The 13988-nt window shown below is 64.1% G+C and overlaps 1 protein-coding gene across 5 annotated transcripts in view; it reads left to right on the top strand.

Annotated features, from left to right (window-relative positions):
• The window catches only part of PIP5K1C (phosphatidylinositol-4-phosphate 5-kinase type 1 gamma), a 26321-nt gene that overhangs the window by 9477 nt on the left and 2856 nt on the right, over nucleotides 1-13988 (top strand). Inside the window, exons 8-17 of one of the 5 annotated variants that reach the window (XM_029916565.1) lie at nucleotides 725-808; nucleotides 2324-2372; nucleotides 3896-3980; nucleotides 5001-5162; nucleotides 5877-6015; nucleotides 6130-6162; nucleotides 7462-7566; nucleotides 10050-10170; nucleotides 11271-11348; nucleotides 13877-13960. In XM_029916565.1, coding sequence (XP_029772425.1) covers nucleotides 725-808; nucleotides 2324-2372; nucleotides 3896-3980; nucleotides 5001-5162; nucleotides 5877-6015; nucleotides 6130-6162; nucleotides 7462-7566; nucleotides 10050-10170; nucleotides 11271-11348; nucleotides 13877-13960 — 940 coding nt within the window. The other 4 variants (XM_029916564.1, XM_029916567.1, XM_029916566.1 and 1 more) reach the window with 4 other exon arrangements.

Genomic DNA, 13988 nt, shown 5'->3' with positions numbered 1-13988 from the left:
GGGGGGCTCACAGCCGGGGGGATGGGGGCTCACAGCCGGGGGGATGGGGGGCTCACAGCTGGGGAGATGGGGGTGCTCACAGCCGGAGGGACGGGGGCTCACAGCCGGGGAGATGGGGGGCTCACAGCCGGGGGGATGGGAGGAGCTTCCATCGGGCAGGGTGGGGGGGTGGCGCGTGCAAAGCCCTGGCGCGCTGGCCCGACCTCCACCATCTCGGTGTTTGTAGGGTCTGCGCGGGGCCTAGCGGGGGATGGCGGGGCGCACAGGTGAGCTGGCCAGTGCGTGGAGTGCAGTGAGCCGGGCCTGGCGGGTCTGGGGTCATGGGGACTTGAGGACAGTCGCTGCATCGTGTGACCTCACTAACCGTCCGGGGCCGGGCGCGTGTGGGCCCCGGGGCTGAGTGAAGCGACTAACTCCCCAGACGGGACCCAGAAGCGCTGGTGGCCCCGCCCGGGGTCAGCGTGTGCGTGTGCGTGCATGGGTGTGCATACGCGGGCGCGTGGGGGCTGGACCCCCTGCCAGCTTCCAGCCTCGCGTGTCTGAGGTGCTACAGAGCCGCTCAGTCCCAGCCAGGCTGCCACCTGCTCCTTCAGCCTCCCAGCGTCCAGGCTCTGGGCCCCGCCCCCAGCGTGGGGCCCTGCGGGTGGTGACGTGAGTGGTGACGTGGGCCCCGCCCCCAGCGTGGAGCCCTGCGGTGCTGATGGGCCCCTCCCATCTCCCCCAGGATGGGCGGCATTCCCGCCGTGAACGGCCGCGGGGAGCGCCTGCTGCTGCACATCGGCATCATTGACATCCTGCAGTCGTACAGGTGGGTGCCCTCACCGCCTCTCGTGCTCACAGAAGCGGTGCCCCCGCCCCTGCACACGGGCCTCCTCAGCCCCCGGAAGGCCCCCCATTGGCTATCCGGCCCCTGGGCCCTCAGGGGAGGCGTCCGGTCCGACCGGCTGATTCCACCTTCGGGGCTGTTTGAGGACTGCGCTGAGAGCCCACAGCAGATAGAGGTTGGAGCTGGTGGGGCGCGTGGGGGGTCGACAGCTGGTCCACCCTGTCCCTTAGCACGGCTGTGTGCCAGGTGCCCGGCTAAAGTGCGCTGGACAGAAACGCCGTGGCCACGAAGCACAGCCTCTGGGACGGGCAGAGGGAAATGCTCGTGGCTGGGGCCGCGTGGCGTGTGGTCTCCAGCGCGGCAGAGCTGGGGGGACAGATGCCGAAGCCGTCCTCGCGGCTTGAGGCTGGCGTGTGGCCACCCCGCCCCCCATGCCTGTCCCGCGTGAGGTTTTGGGGACGAGCATATGTTAATCGTTAGACCGCGGCAGGACAGCGGGGACCCGCGCGCCGCAGCCCCCACCTCCCGCCCAGCCCCTCCGGAAGCCCGCGGGGCGCTGGGCGATTTCTTCTCCGTCTTGCTTGTAGGCGCGCCCGCGGGCTCCGCGCCAAACGCTCCTGTTCGCAGCCTGTTGTTTTCCTACCCAAGGGCCGACCTCTTCCGTGGGGACGTCTCCGGCTTTAGAGCAGGAGTGGGGAGTCTTAATGTTTATTTATTTATTTATTTATTTTGAGAGAGAGAGAGAGAGAGAGCGCAAGAGAGAGAGAGAGCGCGAGAGAGAGAGAGCGAGAGAGAGAGCGAGAGAGAGCGCGAGCAAGCAAGCAGGGAAGAGGCAGAGAGAGAATCCGAAGCAGGCTCCTCGCTGTTGGCACAGAGCCCAATAACGGGACTCAGACTCATAGACCGTGAAATCATGACTGAGCCGAAGTCAGAGTGGGAGCTTCCCGGCTAAGCCAGCCAGGCGCCCCGGGGTGCTCTGGAAGTATCAGAGCCGGCTTTCTGCAGGGCTGTTGGGTGGAGGCAAGGAGGGTGCGCCAGCATGGGGCAGGCAGCCCCAAGCTCATTGGGGGGCAGCGGTGACCTGAGGGGGTGAGTGCTGAGGAGAGGACCCTTCCCCCACCCCATAGACCAAGGAGGTGTCCAGGAAGGCTGCCTGGAGGAGGCACTGTTCTCCCCGGGCCAGGTGTGCAGGAATCTAGTTAGAGCCACAGTGCAGGGCACTAGTTCCAGCAGAGAGGCCCCGGGCTCGGCCGAGGCCCCGAAGAGGGAGGGAGGGTGCACTCTGGGAGGAGCTGGCCGTCGCCCCCACCGCAGCCTCTCACTTCCTCCCACGGAGCAGCAGGTGGGGAGGGGGCCTCAGTGTCCCTAGACCAGGGCTCACCCCCCACCTGGTCTCAGGAGCACACCCAGCCGTGAGGACCACAGATGTCCCCGGGTCCCCTGGGGACAGGAGCGCCCCACTAGAGGACCACTTTTGTACCCTCGTTTTCCCTGCAGGTTCATCAAGAAGCTGGAGCACACCTGGAAGGCGCTTGTCCACGACGGGGTGAGCATCCTTCCTCCTCCTCCTCCTCCTCCTCCTCCTCCTCCTCCTCCTCCTCCTCCATCCTGAGGACCACCTGGGGCCAGGCACAGGTGCTCCGGAGCCGGGAGCCACGGCCCGGGGTCAGGGTCGGGACAGGAGAACACAGGCAGCTGGCTGTAGGACATCCAGCGAGGGGTCTGAGCCACTGGTGGGGGCAGAGAAGTGTGCTGGGAATCTGCAGTATGGAGGGGCCTGGGCACTGGCTGCACGCACGGGGCAGACCCAACTGTTGGGGACCAAACAGGGTGCATTTTCAGATGGCTGCCCTGGCACCCCAGCCCAGCTGTGCTGACAAGCTGCCTGGGGCCTTGATTTACGCCTGTCCTCTCATAGCTCTCTGCAGACCAGTTCTTACTAAAGTGTTAAGGGCTACCTATGGTCGTGCAATCTGTAAAACCCAAAATCCTGGCCAATGCCAACACTCCTCAGAGAGTGTTTGGAGGGTCTAGGTGGAAGCTTCCAGAAGGCTCCCCGAGAAGGTCCAGGGGACAGGACGCCCTTTTGTGGTGTTTTAATGCCACGGCAGCCAGGAGAACTGCAAGTCCTACTGAGGCCACTCATCATCCCCAAAGCAGGGTTTGGGTCAGGTCCTGGGGCCCCAAACGGGGGTCAGCGTAGCCGCACAGGCGTGAGCGGCCTGCAGCAGGTGGGTGGCCGTGGAGTGCAGGGCCGGCTTCTCCCTGCCTGTCCCTGCACACTCCCGGGCGTGGCCCGCATGGCTGGCCCCTGCAGGCACCTCAGGGGGAGCTGTCACTCCCTCAGGCCCCCCGCCACCTGCCAGAACACGGTCCTGCGGCCACGCCTCATGGCAGCAAGGACGGGAACGCGCCTTCCTCTCTGGAGGCCGCGAGTCCCCTTGGGTTGTTAATTACAGGACGAGGACCTGGCCGTGTCTGGGGCCATCCGTGGTCGTCCCCCCGGGGGAGCTCCTGGCAGGGGGCTGGGGTGCTGCTCAGATGGTGTCTGCAGTGCCGGGTGTGGGGACACCGGGCCCTGGGGGCAGCAAGGAGTCCCCTCTCTGGCTGCAGGGGTGCCGCTGCGCCCAGAGAGGGTAGCGGCCTCCAGCCTCCCTGTCGCGCAGACGAGGAGACACGCATGGAGGGGAGCCCAGTGTTGCCCAGCGTCACCCTGCGCGTGCCCTGGGACCGCGGAACCCAGCGGCCGCCTGTCCCCACAGCAGGCGTGGCTGTGCGCCACCAAACGTTACCCACAAAGCAGGTGTCCGGCCGCCCTTAGCCGACGCTGCTCTAGAGAACTGCTGTGGTTTCCTCGTTTCGATACGTACTCGTTCACCTCTTTGAGTAGCTGTTCGAATCACATGGGTCAAAGGGTCTCTCCCACCCCACCCCCTGCCACCGCCCCCAGATCCCCGGGTCCTTCCAGGAAGCCTCACCCCCCCACACACAGAAGCTCTTGCCCCAAGTGTGCCCTGGGCTCCCGGTGGATGGCAGCACTCACGCCCTTCCTGCCCGTCTCTCCCCCAGGACACGGTCTCTGTGCACCGGCCCAGCTTCTATGCCGAGCGCTTCTTCAAGTTCATGAGCAACACGGTCTTCCGGAAGAACTCCTGTGAGCGCCCAGGCCCTGGCGGTGCAGAGGGGGGCGGGGCGGCCAAGAGCTGGCGGGGCCCAGGGCGCTTCCTTCCGCCGTGGGGTCATCCTTGGGCCTCGTCAGAACTTGTCCAATGAGCAGGCCAGTCAGGGCACCACCCTCACGGCTCCCAGCACGGGGCCCGGTGCCGGGGTGATCTCCAGCAGGCGATGCTCCGCTCTGTGCCTCAGTTTCCCCATGTACACACCCAGCAGGTGGGCTTGACCCTTCACGCCATCACCAAGGAGACACAGCCTTGGTGGGCACGGAGGCAGCCGGAACCGGGCATTGTTGGGAGGACACGGGACGAACAGGCAGCTCTTGCCCCCTGGGTGTCTGTGCTGGGCCTTGGGTCCCCGATCCCGATGACACTCCAGAAAGGGACTTTTCTCCCTGTGTATCTATCCGCCATCTGCTCCCTGCGCACCCAAAAGGCAGCGTGCCTGTCAGCCTTGGTCGCTCTGTGTCCCCAGTGTCTAGTACGGGGCCTGGCACACAGTGGGTGCTCAGTGTCTGTGCCCAGCGCCTGGCCCGGGACCTGCTTCAGCCTGGGTCGAGCCCAGGGCTGAGCTCACCGCAGCGGGGAGGACACCGTGACCAGGGCCGGTGGGCTGGGCCGCCTGTGTGACCCCGTTGTTGCTCAGAATGCTGGGGCCTAGGGGGCCAAGCCACGTTCCCCGGGCCCTACATGGCCCACGGCCTTCCGTTTCCTTATGTGAACGCGGAGGCCATGGCCAGGGCGGGCTGCAGCCAGGGGGCCTCCCAGGCCCTCCTGAGGCAGAGCCGTAGAAAGCAGGGCAGGGTTTTCTCCACAAAGGCAGCTGCTTGTCGCCCAGGCTGGCGGGCCGGGCAGCGGGGGCCGTGTGTGCAATTGGCAGGCTTTGGGGGGGCTGACTGGGCTTCCGTGTGCAAAGGAGGGATGGGGGCTGGTGCGGCCCTGCCTCGGGGTTGTCACGGCGCCCCCGGCAGCCCTGAGCCCTAGCACGCCTCTCTCTGCAGCCCTGAAATCCTCCCCGTCCAAGAAGGGCCGCGGCGCGTTGCTGGCCGTCAAGCCCCTGGGGCCCACAGCCGCCTTCTCGGCCAGCCAGATCCCCAGCGAGCGGGAGGACGCACAGTATGACCTTCGGGGGGCCCGCAGCTACCCCACGCTGGAGGACGAAGGTGACCGGCCAGGCTGGGAACAGGCGCCTCGCTGAGGGGAGGGATAAGGGTGCTGCTGGGGGGGCGGGACTCAGGGAGCAACCCGATGTGAGGAAGGGTTCCCTGAAGCTGGGGCTTGGCTGGGAGGGGCCTGGATCACAGTCACCCGCCCCATCCCAGGCCGAGACCTGCTGTCATCTGGGCAGAGGGAGAGCTGAACAAGAAGGTGCCACCCGGAGAGTGACCCTCCCCCATCACCAGGCCTGGGGACACCTGCAGGGAGGAAGCACTCAATGGGACCAGGCATGGTGTTCCAGAAGGTCCTCCCAGTTTCCAGGGTGAAGGAGTCAGAGATTCCAGACTGGGAAAGTCTTGGGGGAGTAGCATCAAGGAAGGGAGAAACTGCCTGTGCAAAGGCCCTGGGGCAGCAGTAGGACTGGCATGGAGAACAGCCACAGGCCTGTGTGGTCACAGCAGAGTGAGAGGCTGGGCCGGTTGAGCGGGACCCATGGGCCTCCAGGATGGTTTGGATTTCAGTTGGAGAGCCCTGGGTTCCTGGAAGCCATTGTGCCAGGGGGAAACGGGAATATATTTGCTCTCAGGACGAAGTATTGGGTGGCAGGTGAGAGTGGGGCATGGGTGCAGAAGGTGAGCCGAGCTGCAGGTGGGGCCAGAGGCTGGAGGACTGCCCTGGGGGCCTGGCTCCCGCAGGTGCCCACAGCCTCCTCCCCACAGGCCGGCCCGACCTCCTGCCCTGCACGCCGCCATCTTTTGAGGAGGCCACCACCGCCTCCATCGCCACAACCCTGTCCTCCACGTCCCTCTCCATCCCGGAGCGATCTCCCTCGGAGACCTCAGAGCAGCCACGGTACCGGTGAGCAGCCGGGCGGCTCCCTCCCAAGGCGGGGGCGTGGCCACATCCGGCAGAAGGGAGGGGCGGGGCAGGAGGCTTCCGCCACCTGTTCCACCTGCTTGCCTCTCTCTGCAGGAGGCGCACACAGTCTTCCGGACAGGATGGCCGGTGAGTAGAGACCCCAGCTTCTCCCCGCCCGGCCCCGCCCCTCCCTCCAGTTGCACCCCCTCCGCTTTCCCACCCAGAGCCCCGCCTCTCCGACCACTTTCCTGGGCATGGGTCTTGGTTAGGGTCTGGAACTGCAGCCTCCAGTCACTGTGTGGTCCTTTCCACCCGCCCCGCCCCGTTTCCCTACATTTGCTTGTGGATCCATTTCTCTAGTAAATGTGTGTCATTCTAAGGAGGACAAAAAAGAATCTAGGGAAACGCCTCCTGGCACCCCATGCCCGTTCCCTTCCCTGGGAGCAACCGTGCATGGGCCTGGGTCTTTCTAAACAAAAAATTTTTTTAACATTTATTTTTGAAAGACAGAGAGAGACAGATCATGAGCAGGGGAGGGGCAGAGAGAGAGGGATACACAGAACCGGAAGCAGGCTCCAGGCTCTGAGCTGTCAGCACAGTGCTTGACGCGGGGCTCGAACCCACGACCTGTGAGATCATGACCTGAGCCGAAGTCGGATGCTCAACCGACTGAGCCCCCCGGGCGCCCCGGGCCTGGCTCTTTCTAGAGCTGTTCCATGAGCATATGAGAAAACCTACGTTCAGCCCGTTTCTGCCTTTGTCCCCACCCCAGCGGAGGTCTGTGCCCCCGCAGGCCCCTGGCTGTGCACACAGGAGGATAGAGGGGCGGTGGCAGGTGGAGCCCCGCCCCTTCTCTTCTGTCTGACAGCTTAGCCTGCCCTGGGGGGGGGTGGGGGGGAGGCATTTTGATTGTGTGCCCCTGGCGTGATCTTGCCGACATGACCTGTAGGGCTTGCCTTCCTCAGTTTGGGGGTCAGTTCTTCTGCCAGGTGAAAGGAAAGTTAGGGCATAAAGCACATTTGGTAGAAAGCGTTTCCCTCTCCAAACCCCACACCCGTTTTGCTCTCTGGTGCGCCTATGTTCCTGGCTGCCGGAATGTTCGGACCCATCCGTCTGCTTCAGGGGCCTGGATCTTTGAAACCCCTGTAACCACCCCATCCCCAGTCCAGGCTCCGGGCCAGGGCCCAGCTACTCCCAGGACGGTGGGCACGATCCAGGCCATACATTATTCCCCTGCTGGTACTGGGGTCACAGTCCCTGCCCCCTTGCAGACCCCAGGGGTGAGCCGGGCCAATGCAGGGTGCTGGTCCGGTGGCACCCAGAGACGGCAGCCCGCGGAGGCTCTCAGCTTCCCACCAGGACCGGAGATCTGGCCTTGGTTGGTGACCGTGGGGGCAGAGTTACAGTGAGGAGAGAAAGTGAGGTGCAGCGTCCCACTGCCCTCAGGTCCCAGGAGGAGACACACGTGGAGGAGGACCTGCAGCAGATCACGGTGCAGGTGGAGTCTGCGTGCAGCGTGGAGATCGTGGTCCCCAAGGAAGAGGACGCGGGGTGAGTCACCAGCAGGCCCCTGCGTTGGGGGGGGGCGGGTGGCGGCTGTGGCCCTTGCTCTGATTCCATTGGCTGAGCGAGGCCACGTGGCCAGGTGGCCACAAGGCAGGCTGGGTAATGTAGTCCACATTCTGGGGCCGGGAATGGGGCACTGGACGCGGGGTGCGGGGCATGGGCTCCTCCGGGACCTCAGGTCCCTGACAGATTACTCCTAACCCCTCCGGCCCTGAGCCCCGAGCTTGCAGGAGGGGGTCTGCAGTTCCCCAAGGGGCCACTTTGGACTCGGCCCTCTTTCCCCATCATGTCATGTGCCTGATTCACGAACTCCTGGTTTGTCTCCTTGCGTGGCCCTCCTCCTCCGACGTGGTCCGGGTTCAGGCTCCCAGGTGTCTCTGATAAGGAGGCGCTCCCGGCCACGCGTGGGCCGCTCGGCTGCTGTCCGGGTCCACGGGCTCAGCGGGAGGTGGTGCTTCTATACTGGCCTGCAGAAGCCTGTCATTTCGCTTCTTTCGTCCTGTCTGGCCCAAGGCAGTGGCTCTCGACCCCAGAAGACGCTGGGCTGGTGTCTGAGGACACCTGTGGCCAGAAATGTGCCCCCGCCCACGGCCCCAGAGAACCATCCAGCCCCCACGTCCATGGTGCCTGGCGGGAGAGACCCTGCTCCAAGGTTTATTTAAGAGTGTCTACCAGCCTCGGAGTATTTGGAGACTGTTTTGTTTACATTTTCAGTATTTATTCCTAATCTTACTCAGCTTTTAGTTGAAGAAAGTGGACTAAAAAAAAAATCTATATTTACTTTAAGAACAGATTTAGCCTTTAGGGTCAAATACAGAATTTATTTTTTAAAATATCTTTGAGAAAGAGAGGAAGAGAGAATGCAAGTAGGTGAGGGGTGGGGGGTGGTTGAGGATCCAAAACGGGTTCTGCCCTGACAGCAGAGGGCGTGGGCCGGGCTCAGACTCATGAACTATGAGACCATGACCTGAGCTGGAGTTGGATGCTCAACTGACTGAGCCCCCCAGGTCCCCACAGAATTCATTTTTAATGTCCACGGACCTGTGCGAGAAACGTGTGTTTTCTGTCACGGGATGGAAAGTTCTGAGCCCGCTCTGTCTGACGTATTGATTGGTAGCATTCAGCTGCGTTGTGTCCTTACTCATTTCTCCTCTTTGGTGTGTTTGGTTCCATAATTGCATCGTTATCAAATTTTTCTTGTTTTTGTCATGATTTCTGCTTTATGTGCTTTTTAAAATTTCCATTCTGTTTCGAGAGGCCTTACTTAGCATTCACACACACACATTCCCAGGCTGCATTTTGCCATCGAGAGGTTTTTTTTTTTTTAATGTTTATTTTTGAGAGAGAGAGAGAGTGAGCAGGAGTGCACTCAAGTCGGGGAGGGGCAGAGGGGGAGAGGGAGACACAGGATCTGAAGCAGGTTCCAGACTCCGAGCTGCCAGCAGAGAACTCAATGTGGGGCTTGAACCCAGGAACCACGAGTTCATGAGCTGAGCCAAAGTCAGGTGCTTGCTCAACTGACTGAGCCCCCCAGGCGCCCCCGCCATCCAGAGTTTATTTGAGGGGCCCCTGGGGGCCCAGTCAGTTGAGCCTCAGGCTCTTGATCTCAGCTCAAGTCATGATCTCATGGTTAGTGAGATCGAGCCCTGCATCGGGCTCTGCTCGGAAGGCTCGGAGCCTGCCTGGGGTTCTCTGCCCCCGGCCCCTCTCACATTCGATCTCTCTCTCTCCAAATAAGTAAACATTAAAAAACAAAGTTTATTTGACTCACATGCACATGTGTGTGCACACACAATGGTTTCTGCCACTAGTGGTTTTTTTCCCCCCTTAACTGAATTCTCACAGTGTAACACAGCCCACCCCACCCACGTGGCTGGGGAGCCACCTCCGGAGGGTAGAGGTGCCCCACCCCCCACCTCAGATCTCATTCCACTCAGGAGACGGAAATCCTCCCAGGTCACCCGGCTGAGGACTTGCCTCACGTTCCATGTCAGTTTTCCTCTGTAACTCAGGATGGGGTCAGCCCCCGCCCCAGCGGAGGGTCGCTGGGTCAATTCAGGCAAGGTTTTTGAAAGGGCCTGGCCCAGAGGACGTGCTCGGTGAAGATCAGAAAGAGGTTCTGACCCAGCTGCTGGGTGCCCAGTGTCCCTCCCCCACAGATGAGGCAGCAGGAGGCTCGGATGCGAAAGGACCCTCAGGGTTGCACAGAGGGGAGCGGGGAGGCAGGGCCCTGCCTGCCCACTGGCCTGTGCACTTGAGCAGAGGAGGGACCGACCATCCCCGGGCCTCGACAGTGCAGGGAGGTTTTGTTTTATTGGACTTCCTGAGTCTGGTCTCTGTGCAGACCCAACGAATGGGGCTGGGGCCGGAGGCAGGCGGGACCCTGGGGCGGGGGCGGGGCTGGGGGCGGGGCCAGGGCTCCGTCCAGAGCCCTATCCCCAGCACCCCCTGTTACCCTGTGTCCCCAGGGTGGAGGCTTCCCCAGCCAGTGCCTCTGCCGCTGCTGAAGCAGAAACGGCCAGCCAGGCCTCGGAGCCCGCCAGCCAGGCCTCAGATGAGGAGGACGCACCCGCCACTGACATCTACTTTGTAAGTCTCCGCGGCTCCCAACCTCGACGGGTCCTCCCTCGACCAGACACACACTTGTGGGCACAGGTGTGCACTCACTGGTCAACGATTGCCTCTGCACACTCCTGCTCACCCGTGTGTCCTCATGCACATTTACAACCACATGCTCACACGCTGTGGGAGCACCCTGCCCCACGCCATCCAGGCCAGGCCACCCCAAGTCCAGGGCACTGCCCTGTCCCTCTTCCCCAGGCCTTGTGACCGCCACCACGCCCTGGCCACACCCCTGCGCCTCCCCAGGAAGCGTCTGGAGTCCTCCAGCTCCGAGCCCCACTGGCCCCGAGGTCCCAGGCGGCCCTGGGCTGGCTGCTAAGTGCTGCAGGCGGCGTGGCCCTTTTCCCGCTGGGCAGTGGGCACGGCCGGGTGGGTCCTGTTCTCGGGAGGTAAGGGGACCGTGGCAAGGGGCAGGCTCCTGGAGGAGGCGGGGTCTGTCGGAGCAGGAAGGGGCCCGGCCCCCGGGGACCTCTCTTCCAGAGCTGGGGGTCATCTTTCCCCTTGCATCTCCCACAGGCAGACAGGGTAGCTGGGCCGGGAGCCTGGGTGAGGTGGGTGCTGGCTGGCCAGATGGCCTCATGCAGCGGAGGGGCCTGCCTGTCCCCCTCCCAGACCTGTGATCTCATCTCTACCCCCAGGGCCGGTGAGCTGGGGGCCTGCTGCATCTCTGTCTCCTAGCTAACACCACCCCGCTCTGTCTTGGGGACTCTGTCTGGCTCAGAGTAGTAACAAGTGCATGGCGTGTGTCCCCATACCCGCCATAATTTCCCCTTCTCTGGGGGCCTGGTGTGTGGCCCATTCTGTGGAGCAATGTGTGGGGCGGCCCTGGGGGCCGTGTCCCACGTGCGCGTCTGGGTCCTGACACCTGAATGGGTGGCCAGGCCCTGTGGGCAGCAGAGAAGGTGGTGGGCCAGGGCGGGACCCCGCCACCCCCAGCCTCACTTCCTGCTTGGCCATCGGCTTACCTGCCCCTGCCCAGCGCCCTCCCAGCCTCACCTCCCCGCCAGATTCCTGTTGCCTCATCCTGTCCTCTGTTTGCTTCCTCCCCGCTCGCCCGGCCCGCCCAGTTCACCGATGGGAGGTACTGGATTTACTCTCCCCGGCATCGCCGACTGCGGGCCGTGACGCTGAGCTCCTCAGGGACTGTAAGTGACCACAGCAGGCCTCCAGGGAGCCCAGCCCCCGACCCACCACCCTGGGCAGCAGGGACAGGTCCTGGATGTCCATGGCCTCTGAGAAGGGACTTGGGGAAGTAAGCACCTTGACAGAGGCCAGCCACGTGTCCCCTGGTGATGTCACCACTGGGCCTGCAGGCACATGGTTGGGGCTAAGGGGGCTTGGCCGTGGTGGTGGGGTCTGCATCTGACCCCCAGCCCCTGGCCACCTCTCCCCCTCCCCAGCCCACCCAAGTCAGGGATGGGACAGGCTGTTGGACACTTGTCGCATATTCAGACCTCACCGCCCATCACTCCCCAAGGGCATCTGCCCTGCAGAAGCAGGTGGTCACACGGGTCAGCAACAGGACTGCAAAGCCAGGCTCTTAGCTGCGGGAGAGGAGATGGTCTTTCCACACTCCTTTCACAGCGGCGGACCGAGGCCTCAGCTTCCCGGCCAGCCCGCAGAGGGCACAGGTCCCATAAAATCTGGGTCCAGACTCCCACGCAGCCCCTGTGTCTAGGAGACCCTCCTCTGCCTACTGTGCTTGGGGCGCTGTGTGGACATCAGGTGACAGTGCCAGCATCAGTGCCCGGTAACTGTCGTCATGAGCAATAAATGAGGGCCCAGGAAGCCAGGTAACCTGCCCGGAGCCACACCGCGCTCCAAGCGGAACAGGTCGAGTGTCTGAGGGAAGTTTCTGTTCTCAGGACGAGGCCCCTCAGAGGCTCACACCCCCAGCCCGGGTACCCGGCGCTGCCGAGCAAACCCAAGAAGTGGAAACCGCCTCCCCGGGCCCTTCCTGCCATGCTGTGTCCACGTGAGACAGGGATGCCACGCCCCTAAGATGATCTGAGAGCCGGGACCCGCAGCAGGCCCTGAGGGCCCCCAGGGGCGCGATTTGCAGAGGCTGCTTGGAGACAGCTTGACCATGACCTAGAAACACTGGGGTGTGGGGAGGTAGGAGAGGGAAGGCTGGGCTCTGAGGAGGGCACAGCGGAAGCCAGTGGGGGGCACCTAGGAGGAGAGGGAGCAGCCTGAGGGCTAGGTGAAGGTCAGGCCCCAGGGCCTGCAGTCTCAGGGACGATGTGGGGCCACCACGGGGTTCTGCGTCCTGCTGCCCGCCATCCGTCCCTTCCCCGGGCAGGCTCTTTGCAGAGTGCAGGCAAAGACCCTCTTGTCCCACGTTCTTGCCCTAGACAGGCGGCTACCCCGGCGTCGTATATCTGAGGCGGTCCCAAGACAGGCCCCGCCCCCGCACTCCCAGGCAGGCTGCGGCCTTCCTTCTGCCGTAACCACTAAGTGACAAGCAGGGCCTGTGCGCCCCTGAACGAGTCCATCCCCAGGTGGTCAGCCCTCGGGGGGCGTGTGGCCCTGGGCCAGGTGCGGAGGCAAGAGTGAGCGGCGGGCCGTGCCTCGGGCTGGTCCCCGGGGTCTGGCCTGTCAGGGCAGGTCCTGCAGCAAGGCCTGGAGTAGGGGCGGGGAGGAGTGGGCAGGAGTGGGGGCCCCTGAGGGCGGCGGGAGGGTCTGGGCTCACTCGGAGAGCGTTGAGGCCGCACGCTGGCCTTCACGAGGCTCTGAAGAAGCCACAGGTGATGCTGGTTGTCACGATCTGAGCCGCGTTGGGTTGTGCCCCCACCCGGTGGGTTTAGGGGCCGGGCACGCCCAGATGGGCGTGGCCAGGGCAGGTGCGTGGTCAGGCCCAGTGCTCCCAGCAGAGGCGGGGCCAGGGGGTAGGTCCGCAGGCGCTCAAGAGTTGGGGAGGGGGTCCCCAGGAGAGAAGAGAAGGAAAGGAGAAGGGGGCAGGAGGATGGGGAGGATTCTTGTGGTGGAAGCAGATCCAGGAGGGACAGGTGTGGGTGCTGAAGGAACACGGGCCCTCCCCGCCCGTCTGACCCAGAGGGGCGGCCCCCACCCCCCGTCACAGCCGGGAGAACCCATCCTCTGGCTGGGCCTGTGTTACTTGCTGTCGGATGGCCTGCCCCTGGGTCTCTCTCAACTGATCTGTGCGTTTTGGGCATGAGGAAACGGGCTCCACCCTGTGCCCCCGACTGCCCACATCACCGGGGACCCCCCCACTGGAGGGTCCCCAGGGCCCTGCTCCAGCTGGTGGCCCCTGCGGTCACACAGCAGGCAGGATGGAGGCTGCGGGGCTGGGACGAAGGAGAGGGTGCCGGGGGAGGGCCCAGCAGGAAGGGAGGGGACAGCAAGCAGACCACGCCGCACGCCCCTCCCTTCCCCGCCGCTGCCCCGAGCCCTGCCTGCACCCCCACCCCGCACCGCTTCCTGCCGCCCACCCCGCACTGCCGCCGCTCAGCCCCGCCAGCCCGAGGGGGCCGTCCAGGTTGGGCTGGGGCCCGTCGGGGAGAGGACAGCGGGGGCTGAGCCGCCCACTCGTCGTCCGCGTTGGGGTCCGCCTCCTTTATTTCTGTTTCTTCCTTCCTCCCCTGTCGCCTCTGTCGCGCCTCCTCGCACCCTGCTCTTCTGCGCCCTTCCTGCACGCGCGCCCGCCCTGCAGCCCGCCGACGAGAGGAGCTGGGTGTACTCCCCGCTTCACTATAGCGCGCAGGTCCACCCAGCCTCCGACGGCGAGAGCGACACCGTAAGTGCGCCCGCGGCCCGCCGCGCCC

Source organism: Suricata suricatta, chromosome 12, assembly GCF_006229205.1.
Source record: "Suricata suricatta isolate VVHF042 chromosome 12, meerkat_22Aug2017_6uvM2_HiC, whole genome shotgun sequence".
Taxonomy (NCBI): domain Eukaryota; kingdom Metazoa; phylum Chordata; class Mammalia; order Carnivora; family Herpestidae; genus Suricata; species Suricata suricatta.
This window is presented reverse-complemented; position numbering and strand designations above follow the sequence as displayed.